General features: G+C 38.1%; 1 protein-coding gene across 2 annotated transcripts in view; it reads right to left on the reverse strand.

Annotated features, from left to right (window-relative positions):
• Positions 1 to 16,704: 16,704 nt before the first annotated feature.
• NOL4 (nucleolar protein 4) overlaps positions 16,705 to 24,606 on the reverse strand; it is a 137,572-nt gene continuing 129,670 nt past the window's right edge. For both annotated transcript variants that reach the window (XM_063299240.1, XM_063299241.1), the window contains one exon: positions 16,705 to 17,563. In XM_063299240.1, coding sequence (XP_063155310.1) covers positions 17,370 to 17,563 — 194 coding nt within the window. In that variant the 3' untranslated portion in view covers positions 16,705 to 17,369. The remainder of the gene's footprint in view (positions 17,564 to 24,606) is intronic.

Here is a 24,606-nt window from a genome sequence, read left to right on the forward strand (position 1 = left end):
CTTTAATATCATTCCCTCAAGTGAGCAGTCTGGCTTTATTTCCTGGAGGATGGACTGGTTGGATCTTCTTGCAGTCCAAGGCACTCTCAGAATTTTCCTCCAACACCACAGTTCAAAAGCATCGATCTTCCTTCGCTCAGCCTTCCTTATGGTCCAGCTCTCGCAGCCATATGTTACTACAGGGAACACCATTGCTTTAACTATGCGGGCCTTTGTTGTCAGTGTGATGTCTCTGCTCTTAACTATTTTATCGAGATTTGTCATTGCTCTTCTCCCAAGGATTAAGCGTCTTCTGATTTCCTGACTGCAGTCAGCATCTGCAGTAATCTTTGCACCTAGGAATACAAAGTCTTTCACTGCTTCTACATTTTCTCCCTCTATTTGCCAGTTATCAATCAAGCTGGTTGCCATAATCTTGGTTTTTTTGAGGTTTAGCTGCAAACCAGCTTTTGCACTTTCTTCTTTCACCTTCATCATAAGGCTCCTCAGTTCCTCTTCGCTTTCAGCCATCAAAGTGGTATCATCTGCATATCTGAGATTGTTAATGTTTCTTCCAGAGATTTTAACTCCAGCCTTGGATTCCTCAAGGCCAGCTTGTCGCATGATGTGTTCTGCATACAAGTTGAATAGGTAGGGTGAGAGTATACAGCCCTGCCGTACTCCTTTCCCAATCTTAAACCAGTCTGTTGTTCCGTGGTCTGTTCTTACTGTTGCTACTTGGTCGTTATACAGATTCTTCAGGAGGCATACAAGATGACTTGGTATCCCCATACCACTAAGAACGTGCCACAATTTGTTATGGTCCACACAGTCAAAGGCTTTAGAATAGTCAATAAAACAGAAATAGATGTTTTTCTGAAACTCCCTGGCTTTTTCCATTATCCAGCGGATATTGGCAATTTGGTCTCTAGTTCCTCTGCCTTTTCTAAACCCAGCTTGTACATCTGGCAATTCTCGCTCCATGAACTGCTGAAGTCTACCTTGCAGGATCTTGAGCATTACCTTACTGGCATGTGAAATGAGTGCCACTGTTCGATAGTTTGAACATTCTTTAGTGTTTCCCTTTTTTGGTATGGGGATATAAGTTGATTTTTTCCAGTCTGATGGCCATTCTTGTGTTTTCCAAATTTGCTGGCATATAGCATGCATTACCTTGACAGCATCATCTTGCAAGATTTTGAACAGTTCAGCTGGGATGCCGTCGTCTCCTGTTGCCTTGTTATTAGCAATGCTTCTTAAGGCCCACTCAACCTCACTCTTCAGGATGTCTGGCTCTAGCTCACCGACCACACTGTCAAAGCTATCCCCGATATTGTTATCCTTCATATACAGGTCTTCTGTATATTCTTGCCACCTTTTCTTGATCTCTTCTTCTTCTGTTAGGTCCTTGCCATCTTTGTTTTTGATCATACCCATTTTGACCTGGAATTTGCCTCCAATGTTTCTAATTTTCTGGAAGAGGTCTCTTGTCCTTCCTATTCTATTGTCTTCTTCCACTTCCATGCATTGCTTGTTTAAAAATAATTCCTTATCTCTTCTGGCTAACCTCTGGAATTTTGCATTTAATTGGGCATATCTCCCCCTATCACTGTTGCCTTTTGCTTTCCTTCTTTCTTGGGCTACTTCTAGTGTCTCAGCAGACAGCCATTTTGCCTTCTTGGTTTTCTCTTTCTTTGGGATGTATTTTGTTGCCGCCTCCTGAACAATGCTGCCAACTTCTGTCCATAGTTCTTCCGGGACCCTATCTACTAAGTCCAGTCCCTTAAAGCGATTCTTCACCTCCACTGCATATTCCTTAGGAATCTTAGTGAGCTCATATCTAGCTGATCTGTGGGTCTTCCCTAATCTCTTTAGTCTGATCCTAAATTGTGCAAGAAGAAGTTCGTGATCTGAACTACAGTCAGCTCCAGGCCTTGTTTTTACCGACTGTACAGATGTCCGCCACCTTTGGCTGCAAAGGATGTAATCAATCTGATTTCGGTGGTGTCCATCTGGTGAAGTCCATGTATAAAGCCGTCTCTTAGGTTGTTGGAAGAGAGTGTTTGTTATGCAGAGTGAGTTGTCTTGGCAAAATTCTATCAGCCTGTGTCCTGCTTCGTTTTGTTCTCCCAGGCCATACTTACCTGTAATTCGAGGTGTCATTTGACTGCCCACCTTAGCATTCCAGTCTCCTGTGATGAAAATAACATCTCTTTTAGGCGTGTTGTCCAGTAGGTGCTGCAGATCCTCATAGAACTGCTCTACTTCAGCTTCTTCAGCATTTGTGGTTGGGGTGTATATTTGGATCACTGTGATGTTAGATGGCTTGCCCTGAATTCGAATTGAGATCATTCTGTCGTTTTTTGGGTTGTATCCAAGCACTGCTTTAGCCACTTTGATGGAACTGTATCTTTCAATAAAGAAATACTTTACTGAGACCTGACTGGTTACAGAGAGATTTCTTACTATTGGGATATCTGAGCCCATGATTCTCAAAAAGACTGACAGCTTTAACATTTAAGTGAGAATGATATTGACTCCTATGAGGAATGTCTCTGCCCTCAGTATGCTGTTGTTCTTATCTAGTCAATGGCTCAAATCAAAATAAGCTTATGAAGCAGTTAGTAACAAGCAACTAGCTTGCACACCAATCAACTCTTAGGGAGGTGGGGAAGGGAACACCAAGCTCTGCTTCTTCCTTGACTATTAATGCTTTGTTGAGGAGCCATGTGAGCAATCTCCATGAACATATACTGTTCATCCAATCATATTTCCAATGAGTAGTTGGCCACTGGCTTCTATACGTGAGTGCCCATAACTCCTGTTCCTATACATTACTCCATAAAGAAGAAATAATAGCAAATATTTGCCAGTAGTATTTGATAATACTTACTTAACTATATGTAACTCAAAGCAATTCAAGTTCAAAAGGGCAGGAAAGATTTGTTGCCTGGTATATATGGTTTTGTTAAAGATTAAACAAACTGTAAATCGATACAGGGTGCTTCATTAGTGAAGCAATAATATTTCAAATATCATAGCTTCGCTTTTAGCTGAAATGTTACAAAGGCTTTAGCTCTTCAAATAAACAAAATGACTGCTGGTTAGGATGGATTAGCATTGATCTGACTAAGAGGTAGACTACTTTCTACCTCTTAGTGTAGTAAGTTTTTTTCTACCATGCAAAGGATCATTTTCCAGGAGTGAACAAATGCACTTAATTCCAACTGACAATTCTGTATGAATCACAGTATGGAGCTGGTTACTAATGCAATTTCCAAACCATGGATTTTAGGGCAAATCTCCCTGGGATAGAACTTAGCCTCCATCACTTCAGTGCCAATTCAGGTTATGTGATGTCCCAAACCTTTACTCACTCTGCTACCCAGAATAAAAACTTCCCAAGACTTTTCCATGCTACAAGCATCCTTTATTGTAACAAGACACCTCATGAAGATATTAGCTGCCAAATGTTTGACTCTCTTCTCTCCACTGCCAGTCCAGTCCTCTGTTATTATGGTGGGTGGGTGTGGAAGGGAGAGGGGATATGCATGCACACCTGCTATACAGGGACATAATATCAGGTGGAATTGGCCAGAATGCCAATATCTAATTAGGGTTATTTCCACTTCTGTTGCCTGAATAGACTTCTCTGGAGAGAGAGCCAGGAGGAAACATAGCAGAGAAAGTGCTGATAGACCTACTAATCCCTGAGGCCATTGTATGGGGGGGCAGGGAAGCTGCCTCACCTGTCACCTGCTGGGCAGAGAGAGAGGGCAAGGTTTGTTCGAGCAAGTGCAGAACTTGTTGTTTACTTAGCAAGGTTGGCAGCTGCTGCCTCAGAGCAATTAAAAGATACATTCAAGAAGAGGTTGCCAGGTGCTCTCCTGGCTATCCTATCTGCTGTGACAGGCGGGGCAACATTTCATGTAGATACTTGCCAGCATCCCAGGCAAACCTGAGCTAATGGGAGGTTATATACCTACCATTAAGCCATTTGTAGGCTTAGCTGACAGCTTTGTGAGCTCAGTAGCTGTCATGGTACAAGTTTCAGATGATAAGATGCACTGGGAAAGGTGGCCTTCCCCTTCCCCCCAACAGGTGTAAGATTAGAAGGGTTTTGAAATCTCACAATAATGGAGGACACTGCCATTTCAGTACAATAGTGACATCTGTTCCACTGGTGTAGGCCAGGCTAGCAACCCCCCTTAAATCCTGCAGAAGGAAAGAGTCAGGGCTGGAATTGTTTACTTTAAGCCAGTTGGCCTTCCACATTTTTTGTTCCCTAAGATGGCTCCCTTCCCAAAATTTTCAGAGTGGGTACTCTGTCCTAAAGCTACAAGATTTGAAGTGATTAAGTTTTAAAATATAGCTCTGGAATTACTAATAAGTGGTGCAAGTTATTTTATAATATATTGTATCATACCATATTATATTTCAATATAATAACTTTATATTAATTCATAAAGACACATGGCTTTTGACATTTTGTTTAATAACTGTTAAGATTTCCAAACTTTTGTAAAGTGGTCACTCTAACAGCGTCACTTGGATAATCATCCTATGGGGAATGGGACCTCTCTCTCTTTCTCTCTCTTAATTGGATACGTTCGTGTGAAACAGAACTTCTCTTCATCTCTTGTCTCCTGTATTCCTTTCCATCTTCTGCTCCAAATTCTCTGGGACAGATTTGCAGGAGGTTGGGAAAGCAGTTATGGCACTGGTGTGTCTATGTCATTGCTGGGCAGAGCATGCCTTTTGTGACAACCCTTTTAATGAAATAAATATGCAACTGTTGCTCATTTATTACATACAAGTATAAGCCTCTTCTGTCAGAATAGCATTTAGTTGTCAAAAATGTGATGATCAGATCTCACAATAGTTATGTATCCACTAGGTGACTTTAAAAAAAACCCACTGTCACTCAATCTCAGTCACTCCAGAGTTAGTTGGAATCAGGTGATATCCAAGTGGAAGGAAGGAAGGGAGGGAGGGAGGGAGGGAGGGAGGGGAGGGAGGATCATTGCTTAAATTAGGGCAATACTGAATTACTAACTACATTTGAACTGCACTGAAAACATTCAAAAACTATTCCAAAAATGATGATGATGATTAAATGAATGGTGCAGAATCATATAACATGGAGCAGATTTCCAGTTTCTTTTGTTAGGCTATAGCTGCATGTCGTCAGGTCAGCCCCCAAATCTACTACCATTCACTTTTTCCTATTTTTCCTTCTCACAGCCTGGGACTTTCCAATAAAGTGAATTAAACAGTAACAATGATTGCTGCCAATTAGGTTACTAATTACTGGAATCAGAAGTGAAACATCTTCTCACAGTGAGAAAAAGACTCCATATAAGACATGATCACTGTGACACCTTGATTTATTCCTGTATGTAATGTCAATATAAACTTTTTTTCCTTTTCATTATCAAAACACATCATCTATTGCATGAACTCAAATCATCATTTGTAAATTCCTGTAATGGCTGCCTATCTTAAAGTATTCTCAGACTCACAAGCAAGAGCTTGAATAAAATCTGGTTTATTTAAGAATAGTATGCAAGTACAAAGAAAGCTGAGAATGAGCAAAAGCACGCCAAATACAAACTAAAAACCCTCGGTGCGAATGTAAGCCCTCCCCCTCATACAACTGTTTCAAATTCCCCATCCCAGGTGCTCCTAACGATTTCTGCTAATCAACGGGTAAAAAGGACCTTGAACACAAACGATAACCCAAACACATTCCATCCCCATGAAAACAGATAGAAAGCCTGGTACAAGGTCTCCCAGCAGCTCCCTCCCAACCGGAACGCGCATCAGCACCATGGCATGCGAAACGTTACGATGTACATTAAACATTGCAATGGTGAACATGACAATTCCTGTTACAAAATGTATGAAGAATATTCTGAGACAGAAATACAGTATATGGCACTGAAAATCTTTTTCAGAATATATATTCAGGCTATGTGCCAATATAATAGGAAACAAGAATGCAGGAAGAGGGAAGCCCTTGAGGTAGTCTTCATGCCATACCTGGTTCGTTGGTGCCTCCATAAATGCTTATACTGTAACTGCCTAAAGGTTGGTCTATGCTCTGTCAGATAATTGTTCTCAAGAGGGGAACCTATCAGTTAAAAGACCTGGAGCACAATACAATTTAGTGGGTTCCAGTTTTCCAATCCCTCTATTAGAATGGAGAGGGACAAAGATTAATTGTGTTGCAAATGCCATTTAAACATATCTAGAAGATATTTTCCAAATTTTCTATAGAACATTTCTACACTTGTCAATTAATCAGTGGCATGCTACCTACAAAATATATATCTAATATGAATATTCATGAGGTGTATTATGTTTTGTATGCTTATGTTTATGAATGCATATTATGATTTGTATGCTTACTGTATGTTCTCACATAAACATGTAGATCTGTAAATGTATTCCGCCATTATTATTGGGATGGCTATGTATGCTCTTTGTAGAACTGAGATAGAAAGATGATATAGAGAGAGACAGACAGACAGACAGACAGACAGACAGACAGCCTCCCTCCCTCCCTCCCTCCCTCCCTCTGGCACATCAGATGGGAAAATGACAAGAACAAGGGGGATTCAATGGAAGGAATCTCATGGTAAAGATCTATCACTGGAAATCCCAGGTCATCAAAACTGACTTGTGGAAAAGAAAGTAAACAATAGTTGCTTTTCTGGCGTGGTGGGAGGGGTAAAAAGCAGGGTAATCCACCAGTGTGGGGCCATGATAAGTATAATCTGGACCAAACACTAGCCTGTCAGCATGGGCAAAGCAGAGGAAGCTTTGAAATCAGGAAAAGGAATTCTTAAGCTGGTTTCTTATTCAGCCAGTTTACGTATGGGAGTCGAGCAGTTTGAGATTGTTTTTGCAATAGTCCAGGCATGATAAATGAAAAGCTCTTTATAATTAGATAAATTCCAAATTTGGGGAATACAAGTTAACAACATGTTTCTACACATGGACATGTCAAAAGCTATGCACTAGCATTCCTTCCAATTTCTTATATCTCCAACATAAAAAGGATCATGGCAACTTTTTAAAAACATCCTTTAAGGAATCCAGTAAAACTGCAAAAACGTTTTGCTGAACCAACTGCGATTTTAATGATAAGAAACATATTTAACCTTTCTCCTAGCCTGCAATTGTTGATTTTGCAAAACAGGATCCTCCAGCTGACTATTGCAGATTTCTTATCTATTATCCACTTTTATTGTTATTTTTCTTTAAAAAATTGTTTTAAATATTGAATTGTTGGCCTAGTTTCTATAGAAATTCTCTCTAATACACCCAGAGCTCCTGGAATTTTAAAAGTTGCTAAGGCATCACAACCAAACAAGGAACATCAGAAATTTTTGATTATATATTGCTATTTGGCTTTTTTTGATAAACTATATTCCTTTTGTAATTTTTCAGAAGTTTTAAAGTTATCATTGCTTATTAACTGATCAAGAGTAATTTTCCCACTTTCAACCCATGTTGCCCCCTCCAAAAGTTTTAAATAAGGATTTTTCCAAAGCATCATTTTCTATGAGACCCAAAATCAAATTTTATTTTTTTTCCAATAAAACTCACCACATTAAGCATTGGAAAATTCATGGAGTTCTTGACTTCAAGGGTACTAAATAATAGCCTTCAAGTTGAGCTCACAATAGTATATATTCAATATCCTTTTCATTCCAATACATTATTGAAGTTAACAAATTTAGTGGTAGTTGAAGTTAATAAATAAAATAGTGGTATATTTCAAAATTAGGAAACTCAAAGCCACTAATATCAGTTGAAAACCAGAGCTTTGAAAGAGAAATCCAAGTATTTGTACCTTTTATAAGAAGTTAACCATTAACTTATCAATCTGTTTGAAATGCATAAGTGGAACCAACATAAGCAAGGCTCTCAAAATATATAGGTACCTTATCACCAAATATTCAAATTTATTGTGTATCCAGAATATTTACCATATTGTTGTTTCAGTTCTACAAATCAGGGTAAAGATCTTCAGTAATCATTAAGCAAAAGCAAATATCATCTGCATATCACAGTGTACATTCAGATTCTGCTCCATGCACTTCTGAATATCACCATATTGTCTAATTAATTATTAAAAGAGACAAGAGACTGCCTCAGTGCATTTGGTATCTCATTTTGATTCCAGAGTAGATCATCCCATTTGTAATTAACCAAACAAAAGGGATTGAAATCGTAAATTTTAATCCAGGAAATAAATTCTGCAAGAAATCAATTTTTCTTCATAACTTGCTAAAAAAACTCAATATGCACCACATCTATGTACATATCTATCTATTGTGTCTAATGATGCCAAAATAGCTGTTTCTTTTTTTGTCAGCGTACCATGCTAATACATTTATCAAACACCTATTATCAAGAGGTTTGTCAACCTTTCATAAAACCAGGTTTTACTGAATGAATTATTGAGGGGAATACCTTCTGTAATCTCCTTGCCAAATCTTTGAATTAACTTTTATCAAACATATTGGTTGATGAATTGCAAAATCCATAGAGTCCTTTACTACCTTCCAAATAACTGGTATGTTATGTAAGCATCATAATATGTTGCAGGTAGGGCCCTTTTTCAAAAGATTCCTTATACATGTCTTAACAGAATAGGAGCCAAACTTTCCTAAATGTTTTATACCACAATAGGTATATAACATCTGGCTTATTTTATTATTTCAGTAGTGTCAATTCCCTTGAATGGGCAACCAAGATTTCTGAGAGATTTATCCCATCTAAGAAAACATACCTGGCTATTTCTTCATTTATCAACCGTTATAGAACTCGATACATTTAGAGTTGTTTGTTATAATCATTATAAGTTATCCCCCCATCGATATGTATCTATCTATCATCTACCTATATCTATATCCATCCATCCATTTATCATATGATTCTGAGCATCTTACACTCCTAAATCAATACAAGTAAGACCATATTCAATATTTTAAAAAATTGTCTTATATATCAAGGAATTGTCAAATCACCCATTAACAAACACTGTCCCTGAAGGAAGGATGACAACCTCTAACACATCATTCTCAAATGGCCTTCTGAAATCCTAGCAGGATGGGAGATAATCTGGTTTCATGGGAACTGCTGTGTTTGAGAAGAGGGACAGTTACTGCACCTATTGTCTTCTTTGGTTACAGTTGTTTCAAACAAGAAGCTGATAATTTTCCAAGTTTTTCTCACTGTTGCTGTTACCTCTGTTTCAATGCACTTTTATTACTTTTCATATTCAGAGCATATAATTGAACAAGCTCTGATTTAAGTAATCTAAAAGCATAACACACAGCTAGAATGAAGTGTATACATTCAAAGCTTGTTTTACTTCCTTTTCTAACATTCTGTGATGTGATTCATTTTTTTTCTCTAAGAGACATAGGGTATTGATTATGTATAAATACATCCCAGACAATTTCCCATTAGTCAAATTTCTATTTATTTGAAAGGAAAAAAAGGTATACTGTATATATTTTTGGTGTTGTTTGAGAAGTTGAGGATTGTTTAGCAATAAAACATTAAAATGCCACCTTCCAGTAACTTTATAGCTCCAGAGCTCTATAGTGTTTTTATTATTCTGGTTTTTAAATTTATTTCATTCCAACTTAAGCTTTTACATTTAACTTGTAGCCTACTTTAAGCAGTCCTATTGAACAGAATAAATAATATGTTAATGCTGTTGTCCATGCAAATATTTGCATAATGTTATGCCACTCAACTCCCACAGCTGAGTCTTTGCTGCCATTTATCGATTGTCAGGAATTTTGCAACCCAGATTTGAAAGCCCTGTTCATAGCTAAGGAAGACCTATAGAAAGACAGTGCCCTTCAGTGGCAGTAGGAAACTACCTTAAGGATAAATGAACATTTTATTTCAGTCCAAGACCAGATCATGAAAGCTAAAACAACCAAATACAATCTGATACAGTTGCTCAGAGGCCTTGGGATCCCACCTCGGCTAGTGTGCATCGGCCCTTACCTTCATTGCACCGTGGGGCTTTTGACTCCAGCCTCTGATTTGCACACACATTAGACTCCTTGATCCATGTTTCAACATGGGTTGTGGGGATGTCACCGCAGATCCCAGGTACCCGGCACAGCCCATCCCCATCCAGCAGTGCGACGCGGTCAGGGCACACAGAGGAAAGCTGAAACAACCAAATGCAATTAGTAAGATTGACTAATCTTATTAATTAAATAAATAACCTACTTCTGTTTCAGGTCTTAATATAACAAAGCCTTTTGGCGTAGGCACAGAATTTAGCAATTGTGTAGGTGATTTCAGGGCACTTAAGTTTTAGGGAATGTTGTAACGACCATTGGTCAAAATGGCCAAGCTGCCTGTTTATTAAGGGTAGGATTAGTAGGGAATGTGGTTCCTTCTAAAATCTACACCCTAGAAAGATATGTTCTAAGGTTTCAATTTCAGCAGAGGCACAGGGGCATTGTTTATGGGTGGGCATTGAAATGTGCTGTAAAGAAGGCCCAGCAATATTGGGAATAGGATAATGCATATGGGTATTGTGTGGGTTGGAGTTTCCTTGATATAAAGGAATATAAAGTTGGTATAGCCTTGGGGCAGCTGCAAGGTTATCCTGGAGTTCCATATCTTCTAGACTTTGATGGTCTCCTTTGCTTTAGATTAGAAGGGAATCAAGAGACATACCCAAATGGAGCAGCTTACTAAATAAAGTTCTGCACCATTTGGATGCCCTGCACTAAAAAGGACAGGATGTATAAATCTTCCATTGTGTTTTTGTCTGGTTTCTCAGTGCACTTATTTTTAGCTTTTGATTTAGGTTTAAATCATCTTGGAGAATTATTAACAGGCATTCAGCATTGGAGCTTCAGGACTGTCATCAGGTCGCTACGGTATAGTCCAAAATGCAATGTAGCGTGTTATCTGAAAAAGAAATGCTGGATACACTAGGGTGCCATATCACAAAAACTCAATGCTACACAAAATAGATCTTGAGTTAAGTAGAAGCAGCTAGGAAAAAAGGAAGCCCATACCTGTTGGTCCATAATCATGCTGCACATTATCCAATGAACATGATACCCTTCCATAAAATATCAATCCTTTCATAAAGTTAAAAAAGAGATTGAAGTGCAGAGAAGGAGAATATATCTCAGACAATTAAAACATTGACATATGTTGTAACAGGAAGCCCACATCAGTTTATGCATTTCAAATTGTATCTATAGCTCTCATTGCCATCTGCTGGCTGCATTTGTTTTGAGTATGTCACAGTTTTTGACTGTCAAGATATAGGGCACATTCTTTTTGTTCTTCTGGAAGACAATCACAGAAGAGCAAATTAAGCTAAGGAATCAAATAAATGTTACCTAAATGGCCAATAATAACATTGTAAAAATAGCAGCAGGAATACATATTTACAAACATAAATACATGCTATTACAGATGGAGTAAGAAGGCAATAGTGTTTTAAGTTTGATTGTGTCCTTGTTATAGAAGGAAATATGGCACTGTTCCCTTGTGGGGGTAATTTATTAAAAAAAAAAAAGAAGGAATAACCACAAAAGAAAAAAGAGATTTGATATCTCATGGCAAGATTTCTCTGAAAAAGGAAGTATAGCCCAAACTCAACCTTGCTTGTGTGAGTTTACAGAAACATATGAACAAGACTAAATAAACTGCTGTTACATGTATATTAAATTTTACTAGTGCCAGCAATACTATTCAGCTCATTAATGAGCTAATTTTTCTGTTAGACTGCCATTTGTATAACAACTGCTATTCAGCCATTAAACATCCCATTGCATGTCTAACGCATTACAAACAATAACCAATTAGCAGTCGCTAGCAACGCTAAAGATTTATTTAACTTCCAGATGGACTTTCTATCTCTGCCATAGAACCCAATTTCATATCTGGATGCATGAAAATTGCATTTAGAATGAGAAAGTAAAATTGGATGCTTAAATGATGGTAATGAGCCTTCTGTTGTTACATGCTTTCTAGAATATTGATTTAAATAGGCAGCATGATAATAAAACTTCCCTCTGTGGGATTTGGCTATATCCATCTGCAGACTGACCTACATCTCACCTATCTTCCTGGCATGGAGACATTTGTAGAAGTGTTGACTCTGAGATAAGCACCAGCTGTTGGTTAAGTCACCTATAGCTTTTCTCACATAGAAACTATTCCTTATTATCTCCAACCACCGTTGATTTCACAGAAGGTAACCATATGTGGAGCAGAAGATGCCTTGTAGCAATCTTTGCTTCTTTGGCACTCATAGAGTTAATTACTGTATAATATTACAGTAAAGCTTTAAGTTCTTTGAGAGGCCATGTCAGCTGATGAATATATTACAATACTGACTGCAAGTGCCATTCAACTAACAAAGAATGTGCAAAGGATAAGCTGTTAGTATCAAAGAATGTTATGCTTGTTAATATGCACACATTCTGAAATTTCAAAATCTGTTATTTGCAGTTAATGGGAAATTAGAAAATTGTGTGGGCATTGATCTCTTGATGGTCTTAAAGGCCAATGAAACAACCAGGCTAAGGAATACCCCATGCTAATACCACTAGGAGTGTCACTGAGGGACAATTAAATAAAAGGAAAGGTGAAGCTGTGGGAGTTTGATAAACCACTGGATGAGAATGCCAAAGACATTTTCAAAGCTTGCAGAGCTTTACTGACCTCATATCATCTCCCATGTATGTGTGAGACAGGCTTAAGTCATTATGGCTGTATAAAAATTAAAATAGTGTTTTCCCTCTTAACCAGAGAGCATCTAATAAGAGCCACAAATTATGTAAAATTTGTCCCAGTTTGTCCAACATTATTTCAGAGCACTCAGAGAAACTGATTGGCCAGTTCAAGCTGATTTGGGCAAGGCCCCTCCTGCCAGGTCCTGGTTACCCTCATCTACTACCCTTTTGCTGTTGCCTTCTAAGCAGCCGGACACAGTATAGGTAGTCCTCACTTAACAACCACAATTGGGACAGGAATTTTGGTTGCTAAGTGAACTAGTCATTATGTGAATCTGACCCAATTTTATAACCTTTTTTGTGGCAGTTAAGCAAATCACTGCGGGCATTAAGTGAACCATGTGGCCATTAAGCAAATCATGTGGTTCCCCATTGATTTTGCTTGCCAGAAGCTTGCTGGGAAGGTCAAAAATGGTGATCATGTGACCATGGGACACTGTGATGGTCATACATGCGAACTGGTTGCCAAGCACCCAAACTATGATCACATGACTGTGGGGACGCTGCAACAGTCATAAGTGCGAGTATCGGTTGTAGGTCGGTTTTTTCAGCATTGTCGTAAGACCGAACCATCATTAAACAAATGGTTGTTAAGCGAGGACTACCTGTAGTGCCTGAAAAGTCCTGCTGGAAGCTGGAAATAGCATAACAGTGAAACGGGTGCATGGGAGAGGGGTGTGAAACAGTATATCAGGATGAAACACTGAAATCATAGGTCCAATTTTCCACTCCCTCTCCCCATTGCCTCCTGAACAGAACAAAGATGAATCTGGAAACCAACATTTGTGGTTTATATAAAGAAAGGAAAGGAAGAGGAGAGAATTCCTAAATAAACATGCTGTTTGTGATTTGGCTTACTTTGTGATTCTGATCTCTTTTTCCCTCTGTGTGTGTATGTGTGTATTTCAAACTTTATTCAACTTGGGTTACAACAAAATGGAGACCAAAAGAAGGGTTACAGGAAGAAGCTTCAAGATGACAGCACTCAGCAGACAGTCCTACCCAGCTCTGCTGCAATGGTGTGATTAGGGAATGTTTTTCCTGTCAACTGGTGACATACTAAAGAAGGAGGGCAACAAAGCTGGAGGAATCAGTTAATTGCTTTCCTTGCTGCATGCCTACCATCAGACTATCACTCTTTGGTATTGACTCAAAACAGATACGGTAGAGGCAGAATACAAATCAACCAACAATGGGGAAGGCCCTAAGGGTATGCCAAAAAGATTTTCCATGGAGAAAATTAACCAAATTATGTGTTCCTCCCCACAGGATCAGTATTTTGGGTGGGACTTCGCTATAAATGATTGACAAGACTACCCAGAGTTGGTTTGCTTGCTAATCTTCCATGTAGGGCCACCACCTCTCCAGTATGTGAGCCAAATTTGTCACTCCTTGGTTATGGTGGCAAATTTTGTTCACACACTGAAGAAAGTTCCACTTGGTTTTCTATCCTTGTTTGTGCAACTGGGATCAAGAAAGTAATTTGACTGCTGCGGATGCAGAGTGATGGATATATTAAACAAAAGAAAGCCAAATACTTTGGATATATTAATTATGGTTCAGCTGCTGGTGGCAGTACTTTTATTAAGTAGATTTACCTCATCTTTTTTTTTTAAATTTGGGATGTGATTTTAATACAGTGGTTTCTGTTTTTGTTGGGAAAAAATCATTTTTCCCTCCAAGATGAGGCAACATAAGTGGTAAACATGGGCATCCTCAGGCTCCTGTTTTTGTCAAAATGTTGGAAGCAGCATCATGCTGTTGTGCCAGAAGCTCCACCCACTTGGAACGTGTGCAGGCACCAAATGGATGGGGCTTGTGTCACAATGCCACAATGCCACAATGCTACTTTTATCAGGCTGAACTCTTTGACCCCTTCTCCAAGGATGCCACCAGTGGCACACAAGGTGCAGTTCCACTGATACATATTCATGATTATTACTAAACTTTAACCTTTTTCTTCATACTGAACTGGATGTCAAGGAAAAACTATAATCTTCTGGAACCTTATTGTACAGCTTCCCCAAACCTATTTATGGATATCTTGTATTTCTTTTGCTGGCCATCTTTTGGACATATTGTAATGGGACCTTCCTATGCCTTGATAATATATTTGTTGTCGACTCCTCTGTAAGCCATTGTGCTTGGTATCACTCCTCTTGTTCCAGAGATCTAAGCACAGCCAGAATGTGTCTGAATTCATGTAGATAAGATCTAAACAAGTTGGTTTATCATGAATGGACACCATTACTTTAGCACAATATGACATAGTCACATGAAGTAGAAGTCATGGCAGTGGGAGAAAGTTGTGGTATATTTTTAGCCAGTCTTCTACATCTGTCTTTTGACATGTCCAAAAGATTGGATAGTGTTCACAATCACTAATTTAACTTGTCAAAACACGTAATAAGTTATCTTCATTTTCCTCTCCCTTCCTGTCAGCATTTATTTGTGCATACATTCTGTTCATTTGATAAGTATTTTTTTCTTTTTTTCTTTTTAAACAATGATGAGTACCTTACCAAGTCTGAATTGCTAGTGGAGTTTCCAAGGTTTCAATCCCAGCGCTAGATCCAGTTTGTGCTGCAGCACTGCACAGATATTAGCACCTCTCCTTGGGATCCTACAAATCTTCACCACCCACTTGTGAGATACACTAATAAAAAAAAAAAGTTCCATAGGCAAATTAAACAGCAACAATTTCACTGAAATCTAGGCAATGATGCCAGCAAGATTTATGCAAAACATGCTTCTATTTGACTATCTAAACCATTTTTATGTTCAGATGAATATTTTATATTTTATAACTTGGATTTAAATTACCCTGAGAGTGAAGACAAAATTTTATGTCAAAACACGGTTTCACAAGCATGTATTGAAACACAGATGTTTATTTACCCAAACAAAACTGAAGATTGTTCCCCCAGCCCTCATTTTTTTAAAATTTCATTTAAATTTGTGAACAATTGAGTCTACAACTTAACAGTTTGTGTACTTAGGTATCTCCAAAACACTCATTTCAATAGGCTTTTTCACACTGATATTCACCAACAGTATCACAAAAGTTGTCTTTTTAAAACATAACTGTATGCAACAGTAATTCTAGAAACACTAAAGGGAAAAAGCATAGCAATGTCCAGTTACAAGAAGAAAGTGCACATTACTTTGTCACAACCACAGTCATTACTTGAAAAACTATATGTAACAAGTAGATAGAAAATATCACTGATGCCTTAAACTCATTGTCGAAAAACCAAAGTACATAAAAAATTGTACACAAAAATAAGGCAAATTTAGGAATGCACAAGGAACTTGTTATTTAACAAAAGCTAATCAACAGAACAGGTATTACATAAGCCTGAAGTAAAATACTTCTCTCTAAATACATAAAAATAAGCTTTCCTTAGCACACAGCAAACACCACTGATGTGTATTTGACATCCTAAAGTAAGAAATGGGGATGGGGTAAGGGAGGGGTAATTCAAGGGAAGGGAATTTTGTTTAAATGGCAGCTGCATCCTTTACCATTTTTGTACAATTTTTTGTTTAGCATAAGCACTATAAAATCACATCAGAAGTGTCAATGGCCCTTTTCAGTTACATATCCATTTAGAAAGAAAGAAAAGAAATATACACAAGAGTGCAAATTTTCCGATTGTCACTTGCAACCTCTTCACATTCAGTCATCTACATCCATTCACTACTAGAAGGATTTGTACAAGACAGCAGCAGCAATTGTGGAGTTAAATGAGCTGGCTTGTAGGAAATCCCTTTAAAAACAAAATTAACGATATGTCTTTTAAAAATATTTCTCACATCTTCATCAACTACTAATAAAATTGCAACTCATTATGAAACAGAAGCAAAAATGGTATGAGTTCAGGAGAGTCTGCTTCCTCCACAAGTCAGTCCAGAGATTACCAGGGAACGGGCTGCTCAGCGTGAAAAATACACCTTGAGGACAGAGGTGAATTGGAGAGGGGATTAAAATTTCATTGAGGAGGACTTAACAACAGCTCCTCAAAACTTCATTTGAAAAATCAGTGAAAAATTTACCAAAGTAAAAATGATCAATTTAGAATGTGAACTAACATTTTTGTCTTGTTTTTTTTCCTATAAAAATTACATTTTATTTAAAATACAAGATCCTTTTCATTGCAATTACATCCTGTTAATATCAGGGCATTTGGCAACATTTTGCCATATAATGCAGCTTTGAGTCCACGGAGTCAGTAGCACATTCCACTAATATTGCACTTGGATTCTGAATCAAATTTGAAACCCCAGTATATATCTGTTGTTTCTGTCCATGTTAGAATGGGTTAACACTTCTAGTCACTTTTTTGCTATTGATGCTGACTCATGAAAACAAACCAAACTGGTATTATAAAGGATCTTAAAAATGTCAGAGATCCAAGTTCACTTGGAGAACCATAACACACCAAGTACACTGAGAACAGTGTGGCATAATGGAAATTAACTTGTCAACAAGACCGCAGCACATGAAAGATCTGCTCTGGAATATCAAAATGTCATTAGTGGAAATTCTATGATAAAACTAGATCAGCAAGATAATAATGTGTCTCAGTTCTGCTGCAAAATAAGGTTTTCCAGTTCATCTGCAGAACGCAATAAAAATGCTGCTGATTCTCTATATCCTGCAACCAATTGCCGTACTGCATTAATTTCAGTTGGACTCAGCTGAGGTCTAGAGCTGGTATTGCTAGAAGACCCCGAAGTGCTTGCTAGCTGCCTCTTCATACTGAGATCAGTTGGACCTGTGAGAGAGAATAAGAAATGAATGAAACATCAAGATATCTTCATGGAATCATAGCATTTGAAAGGACTTTGGAGAACTAGTTAAACTTCCTGCTCGATGCACAATATGCAAAATTATCCTTAATAACCTGATGAGAAGGCTTTCCATTCATACTGGTCCCAAACCAAGATTTCCCTTTCCATATTGTCTGTTTATCTTATAATCATATTTAAGGAGGGGGTACTAAAAAGTAAGGTTTTCCATGTATCTGTTGAATTTCCCCCTACTATTTGGCTTGTCATTATGTTTTCAAAGCGTAACAATAACTGTTATATTTATATTCATTTTCCCATCTAATAAGGATACTCAGGCTGCCTCTTCTGCTTCCATACTGTTGACTACTGTAAATTTACCAATTAAATTAAGCAATACCTCTACACCATTGTTGCCCAACTATGCTTTAGACCATAGTCTCCACTTGACATAGAACTGCTATTGAATACAAATTGGGAATGGTTGCTTTTGTTCCATATAACAGTAGAAATATCCAGACCAACATTTTACCATCTTATCAACAAGGATTTCTTGGAAATTTCATTGAATGCTTTGTGGAAATCAATATATACCAGTGCATGTATTATCTCCCAGACCAGTGACTCTATGCAAAAAAAAAGATAAAGCTGGTCTGGCATAATACATCCTTGCCAAACCCATACTGTAATGAATTCTAGCAATCAGTTATAATTTTCTAGTTGCAATCAGGTCAGCTGCTTAATAGTCTATTCTAGAATTTTGTTCAGAACTGACATTAGACTGACTGGTCTCTGGTTTTCTGAAGCCATCATTCTTTCTTTGACAAAAACTGGAGTATGCCAAGTGCATATATTATAACACTTAGCTTTTACATTCTTACCAAACTACATTCACTTTTACAGCTCTGTCAGCACTCTCTATACTGCTGAATCATCAATGGTGACAAATCAATTGATTGTTGCTTACTGGACTTCAATCATAGTATTTTATGTAAAGCTGTGTTCTAGCTTCAAAAGTTACACTGGGAGTGAAGTTACAAACAGATAGTTGGAAGGAAGGAATGAACAATTGTTTATTCTCTGGGGACCATATCATCCCCATACAGAACATGCAGAAGTGAAAATAAATCTTGAAAAATCAAGAAAAATCCTGTCTTTTTTCTATTTTATCCAAGGCTATTTGAGAGCGAGTTCTACTTTTTCCCCAAAATGTAAATATTGGGGAAAAAATGGATTGTGGAATGTTTCCTAATATTTTCTTTTTGACCAACACATAAAAGCGATTAAGTTGTAAAATAAGATGATCCATGTTTAAAAATACAAATATGATATTAAGAAATAAATATGTGGAAGGATCTAGAAGGTTTGCCTTAGGAAGTAGAACCTGCTGACAGATAATATTTCAGATTCTGAAAATAATTAGATAAGATTTCATTTGTGGCAACTTGTGTATTCTGAATTTTAGTGCAGTGTATAATGGAAGACCAGAATGCCTAACTTTTACTATAATGTGATGGTTTCATTTGTTTTCAAAATTAATCTTTTGTCTGTCCATTTTCCTACACAGGCAAAAATGAAGAGATGCTACTTCCTTAAAAGTTTATCAACTTGTACATCTATTTAACTGGTTATGACTGTAATAAAGATTTGATTTGATTTGTTAATCTATTTATATAAACAGTAAAACATTTCACTATAATTTCAATCAAATGTAAAATTATCAGAATAAACTATGCTTTTCAATTTTGAGCAGATCAAGTTGAATTTTATAAACAGTAAAAAGTATGCTAAACAATAACAATTGCATATATTTAACTTTTCCTCTCCAAATTCCATTTCTTTCTCAAAACTAAAACAGAAAAAAATCCAGAACTTTCATATCTCTAGTAGGACTCCACCCTACCTCATGAACCATTCTTATTTATCAATACAACATTATAAATATAAATGGGTCTTTACATATACTACAAATACGTGCATTTTTTGCATTAGTGAGATTGCTCCCTCTACTGTATTCAGAATCAGAGGGCATACAATGACAATATATGTATGAATTATTGAAGATTTCAGTCTTGCCAATGCCAGTAAGAGCAACTACTTGGGAATCACATCTAAGCCATTGGGAGCTTCTCAGAGGCACAGTGGAATATAATATAAATCATCATTATAATGGTATTGCTGCAGAAGACATATTTTGATTTATCAGCAAATGTATGGACTACTTCAAGGACTTCATAACTCCCCTGAGTCTTAAAAACTGATATTTAGATCTCCTTGCACAGGGTACTGTGATTTGTGGTTTAAGAGCCCAGAGAACAGCAAAACAGTATCTAGTTTAATATATGATCGTGGATTTAAAAAAAAAAACTTTCAAATACAGTTCTTAGAAAAGAAAAAGAAAAACATAAACATTTGGTTCATCCAATCCTTTTGACCTGATTCATAGTTTGTGCTAAGCCATAGTTTGTTTAACTGTAATTTATTAAATAATTCACAACAGATAAGCTCACACAAGACCATAAACCATGATTTACAAACAACAATGGAGTTATATAACATGCTAAGTCAAAACATAAATAAGCACCACTTTGTGCAGTAGATGAAGCAAGTCACTGAGATCCACAGGCATAGCTTTCCTTATATTTGGATTTATGCTTAGTACTTGATTAATTTGCAGAGGATATGCAGGCAGACCAGTGTGTTACTACTGGGAACAAATGCCAAAAATTCACAGGCCTGACCCCTGCTGTTCTAAGACTTAAGGGCCATCATTCTACACTCTCTCTTTCTCTCATGTGTACAGAAGTCCAACCTCTTCTAGAGTAGCAAATTATACCTGAAGTTTTAAAAAATCTTCTCCATCACATCCTTTTCAGTGCTCAAGGAATTTTATTTCCCTTGCCATCATTGAGGTAACTCAGTCATTTATATTGCAAGTAGTTACTGCCTATGTTTTATGGATTCATTTCATTTACAGAGACATCACATATGTTTGGAAGCTAAGCAGTTCTTCTTTTAACTAAATCACTCAAAATGCTACAAGCACTGTGAATCCTCTCCAAGAGCTAGACGTTCATTTATCATATTAGTTGCTGAGTAAATCTGACATTAAATACACTGCTGGACAAATGATTTGCAAGATTTAACAGGAGGTAGTTATTGCTCCATAAATTACTTCTTGGCATCATCAATTACTTAGAATTCTAAAATGCAAGTCAGAATAAGACACATGCTTATTTCACTGAAAAAGCACAGATGGCTTATGAGCAGGAAAGCCATGTCTGTGTTGCTCCCACAATAATCCATCCCAGCGACTAGTATGAGACAGTCAGTTTGAGATTCAATAGCCTGTCCAAAACATTAGGTTCTAGCAAATTTAACCATTACCTTTAAGTGGTGAAAAAGTAATACCTCTTATATTAATACTGCTAAAAATTAATTTTATAAAGTAGAACGCTGTTTCAAGATATGAGTGGGAGGGGGAGGTACTGCAATTAACACTGGCCAGATCTAAAGAACTGGAAACTAGATAATTAAGTCAGGGAAATATTCTCTCATTTTTCTTGGAAATCAACCCTCACACATTAAATGGAAGACTCTGAGGAGTTTGCAAGCAAGGACAAATTCAGCTTTCAAATGGAGGAAGAATCATTCTTTTTTCAAATGCCAAGCAGATTGTACTGTTAAGCCCCCAATCATGTCATAATATTATCAAAGACATGTTAAAGGAACTATTTATTTAATAATTTTAATCACTAGGGTTAAGTTTTGGATTGCATTTTACTTGTCAATCATTTCAACAAATATAAATAGCCATTAATGCTCTTTACTCTTTTCTCTTTCTTTTCTTTTTTTGTAAATTAAACCTGAAGTAGTGAAAGAACTCAATAATTCTCTAGCAACTGTCTGAATTCAGGATATTCATTGATAATTTGTCAGAAGACATTGGTTACTCAAGAACTGCATTAGAGAAACATTGCCACCAGCATAAACATAATCTTGGGGCAGTGACTGGATGAAGGAAAGGGGGTTCCACTTCCTCACTCTTGAGGAACCCTCTTCCTGCTTCTTCCTAGGAAACTGTCAGAAGCAAGTCCTGCAGGACAGAGTAAGTAGGCAAAATACCTCAACTTTGCTTCCAAAACTCCAACAAGCTACAGTGAGCCTTTTTTGTATCTACTGGGGAGGCATGTGGGGATGTCTTGATTGTTTCATTTGAAATATTCGCTGCTAGTTTTGTTTCTAAAGCAAAGAATATTACTGAAAATCAAACAGATGTTGGCCTGTTACCTAACTGTATATTATTTGTTTACTTGCCTAATCAACAAGTTGAAAACATTTAGTACAGGTCACACTATACCAGAATTTTAAAAAATATGACAGCATAGCAATATGTAAGATTTGTTAGAAAGCTGCCTCTGGAGGAATGTCCCACTGGGGGCAGGGAAATGGGTAGAGAATGGATATAATGCATGAGAAAAGTAAGATTAGGAGCATCTTATGTTTCACTTTTTCTTTTATTTCTGAGAATTTTCTGTCAGCCCTTCAAGGTAAGCCAGACTAGGAAACCAATACTAGGAAACCGCCCAGAGTCACTTGTTGAGATGTGAGATGGGCGGCTATAGAAATTGAATGAATGAATGAATGAATGAATGAATGAATGAATGAATGAATGAATGAATGAATACCATGTAGGTCAGTACTATTTTTATTGTAAAACTACAGTAACAGAATCTTGAAGGTCTGAATGTGTTTTCCCCCTCCCTCCCCTTATCTTCATGTGAACTAGGGAGAGGCTTGTCTGAAATGTGTCTTCACATTACTTCCTTGGCCTGGTCTCAGGCCTCTGTTATCTGGCCATTGCCTTGGTAGCGGCTCTTCCTCCTGTCCTTCAAGGCCATTCTCTCCTCCCTCGGTACTGTTTTGCCATGTTGTATAGCCAATCAAATGGGTGGAATCTCTCAGATGTTTATGGAGTTTCTGATGAACATCTAAAAATGTATAAAACCCTGCCCTAGAAGGTGGTATCTTTTTTCTCTCCCTGCATACTTGTGCAATGTTTTGCATTTTATTATCCATTTTCAAATGCACTCATATGCAGTATTGTTGTTCAAAGGCAACATCTATATATCTCTATGGATTTGAACATTTTTAAAATCTACATCCTAATCTAATTACATTTTAACTAGCTGCCATTTTACATGCTTTTATTTGGATTTAGACAATTTTATACTGATTTTTAATGTTATGTTGCATTTGCATTATTGTTCTATGCCTTTAGAGTTTTTTATGGGAAGTAGTATTTAATTGTAAGTAGTAAGAATAAATAAACATGTAATCATCTAGATATTAAGCTGCCATTCCAATCTCACTGCCATATTTTGTTATCTGTGTTAGACAATAATTTTGGGCATATAGATTGAATATGACAATGCTCACTAAACCTATAAAGTTTGGATGACTGGACAGCAAACTTTGTTTCAGACCAATCACACTTCTCCATGCACCTAACCATCATCAATTTAATTATTAAGAGTTAGATTATCCCAGGCAAAAAGTTAGTAATCTTTCGTTCCTGAATTATCTCTGAAGTCCATTCCTATTAAACCCTTTCCTATTCCAGGAATACAAACTCACTGAAACTAGCACTGTGTCAGGCTCTGCCTGCTACCCAGTAAAAACGCAGACGCTAGTGTAGGTTTAGGTTCTGGTTTTATCTGAGTAACAGTATGCGTGCCCTTTAAGAAAAGCGGAGAGTGAGTAGAGCGCGCCAGAACGGGATTTAAATAGCCCGCGCCGGTCAGCGCTCCACCCCTTCTTACTTCGGGTGTGCCCCGAGCCCCGTCGGTTCCATTGCCGGTAGGTGAGGGGTCGTGGAGCCCCGGACGTTTCCTGAATTGCTTCCCTGGCTGTTGATGGTACATTGCCGGGCGATCAGGTTCGTAATCTCTTTGACAGCTCAGGCGCGCCTCGTGGTCTGGTCTTGTCAGTTACCTTCTTTGCAACATTGTATCTCTCTCTTCCGCGCCTCCAGCTAGAGTTGATACTTTGTTGCCAGCACCTGTTGCTCTCTTTTGTTAGCTAGTTGCCTTTTCCCTTAATCCGCCTGGTACCCATTTCCCTGCATTGTCATGCGAGCCGTTGCGATGTCACAAACATCGCAACGGTGAACATGACATACTGCCCCCCTTTGAGAAGGTTAAGCTGCGGGTTTGGAGGGGTAGGCGGTATGGAAGGTGCGGATCAGGTCGGGGGCCTGGACGTCATGGGCAGCGACCCACTCAGGGTGTGGAAAGTATTTCCACTTTACGAGGTATTGGAGGGAGCCCCGCCGCTTGCGGGAGTCAAGTACCTCCTTTACTTCGAAGTGTTGCTGCCCATCTTTCATCACTGGTGGAGGGGGGGGGCGTTCGTGGGTGCCACCGGGAGGGATCACTTGCCGGCTTGAGTAAGCTGCAGTGAAATACTGGGTGCAGTCTCTTTAAATTATGAGGCAGGTCCAAGCGCACCGTGACTGGGTTCACGATTTGTGTCACCTGGAATGGTCCAATGAACTTGGGGGCCAGCTTCTTCGACAGTTGCGGCGATTTTATGAATTTGGTGGATAGACCATGTCCCCCACCTGAAATGTTGGTTGCTGGCGCCAGTGTTTGTCCGCTTGTAATTTGTATGCTGTTTGTGCCTCTTTAAGCGTGTCCTTGATGACCGGCCACGAACCTGCGAGTTTCTCACAGGCGGCCACTGTTGGGGACAGAGGCTGAGGTAGTTCAGGGATGGGGACAAACTCCCGACCCGACACTACCCCAAAGGGGTTTTTTCCTGTGCTTTGGTGTATCGCGTTGTTGTATGCGACCTCTGCAAACAGGAGGAGATCCACCCAGTTGTCTTGGTGATAGTTTATGTAGGAGTGGAGGAATTGCTCCAGTGTGGCATTAAGGATCTCTGTGGATCCGTCCATCTGGGGATGCCAGGAGGTTGACAGGGCTTGCTGGGTACCTATCAGTTTCAAAACCTCGAGGTAAATTGTGTG

The sequence above is a fragment of the Candoia aspera genome, chromosome 3, assembly GCF_035149785.1.
Source record: "Candoia aspera isolate rCanAsp1 chromosome 3, rCanAsp1.hap2, whole genome shotgun sequence".
NCBI classification, from domain to species: Eukaryota; Metazoa; Chordata; class Lepidosauria; order Squamata; family Boidae; genus Candoia; species Candoia aspera.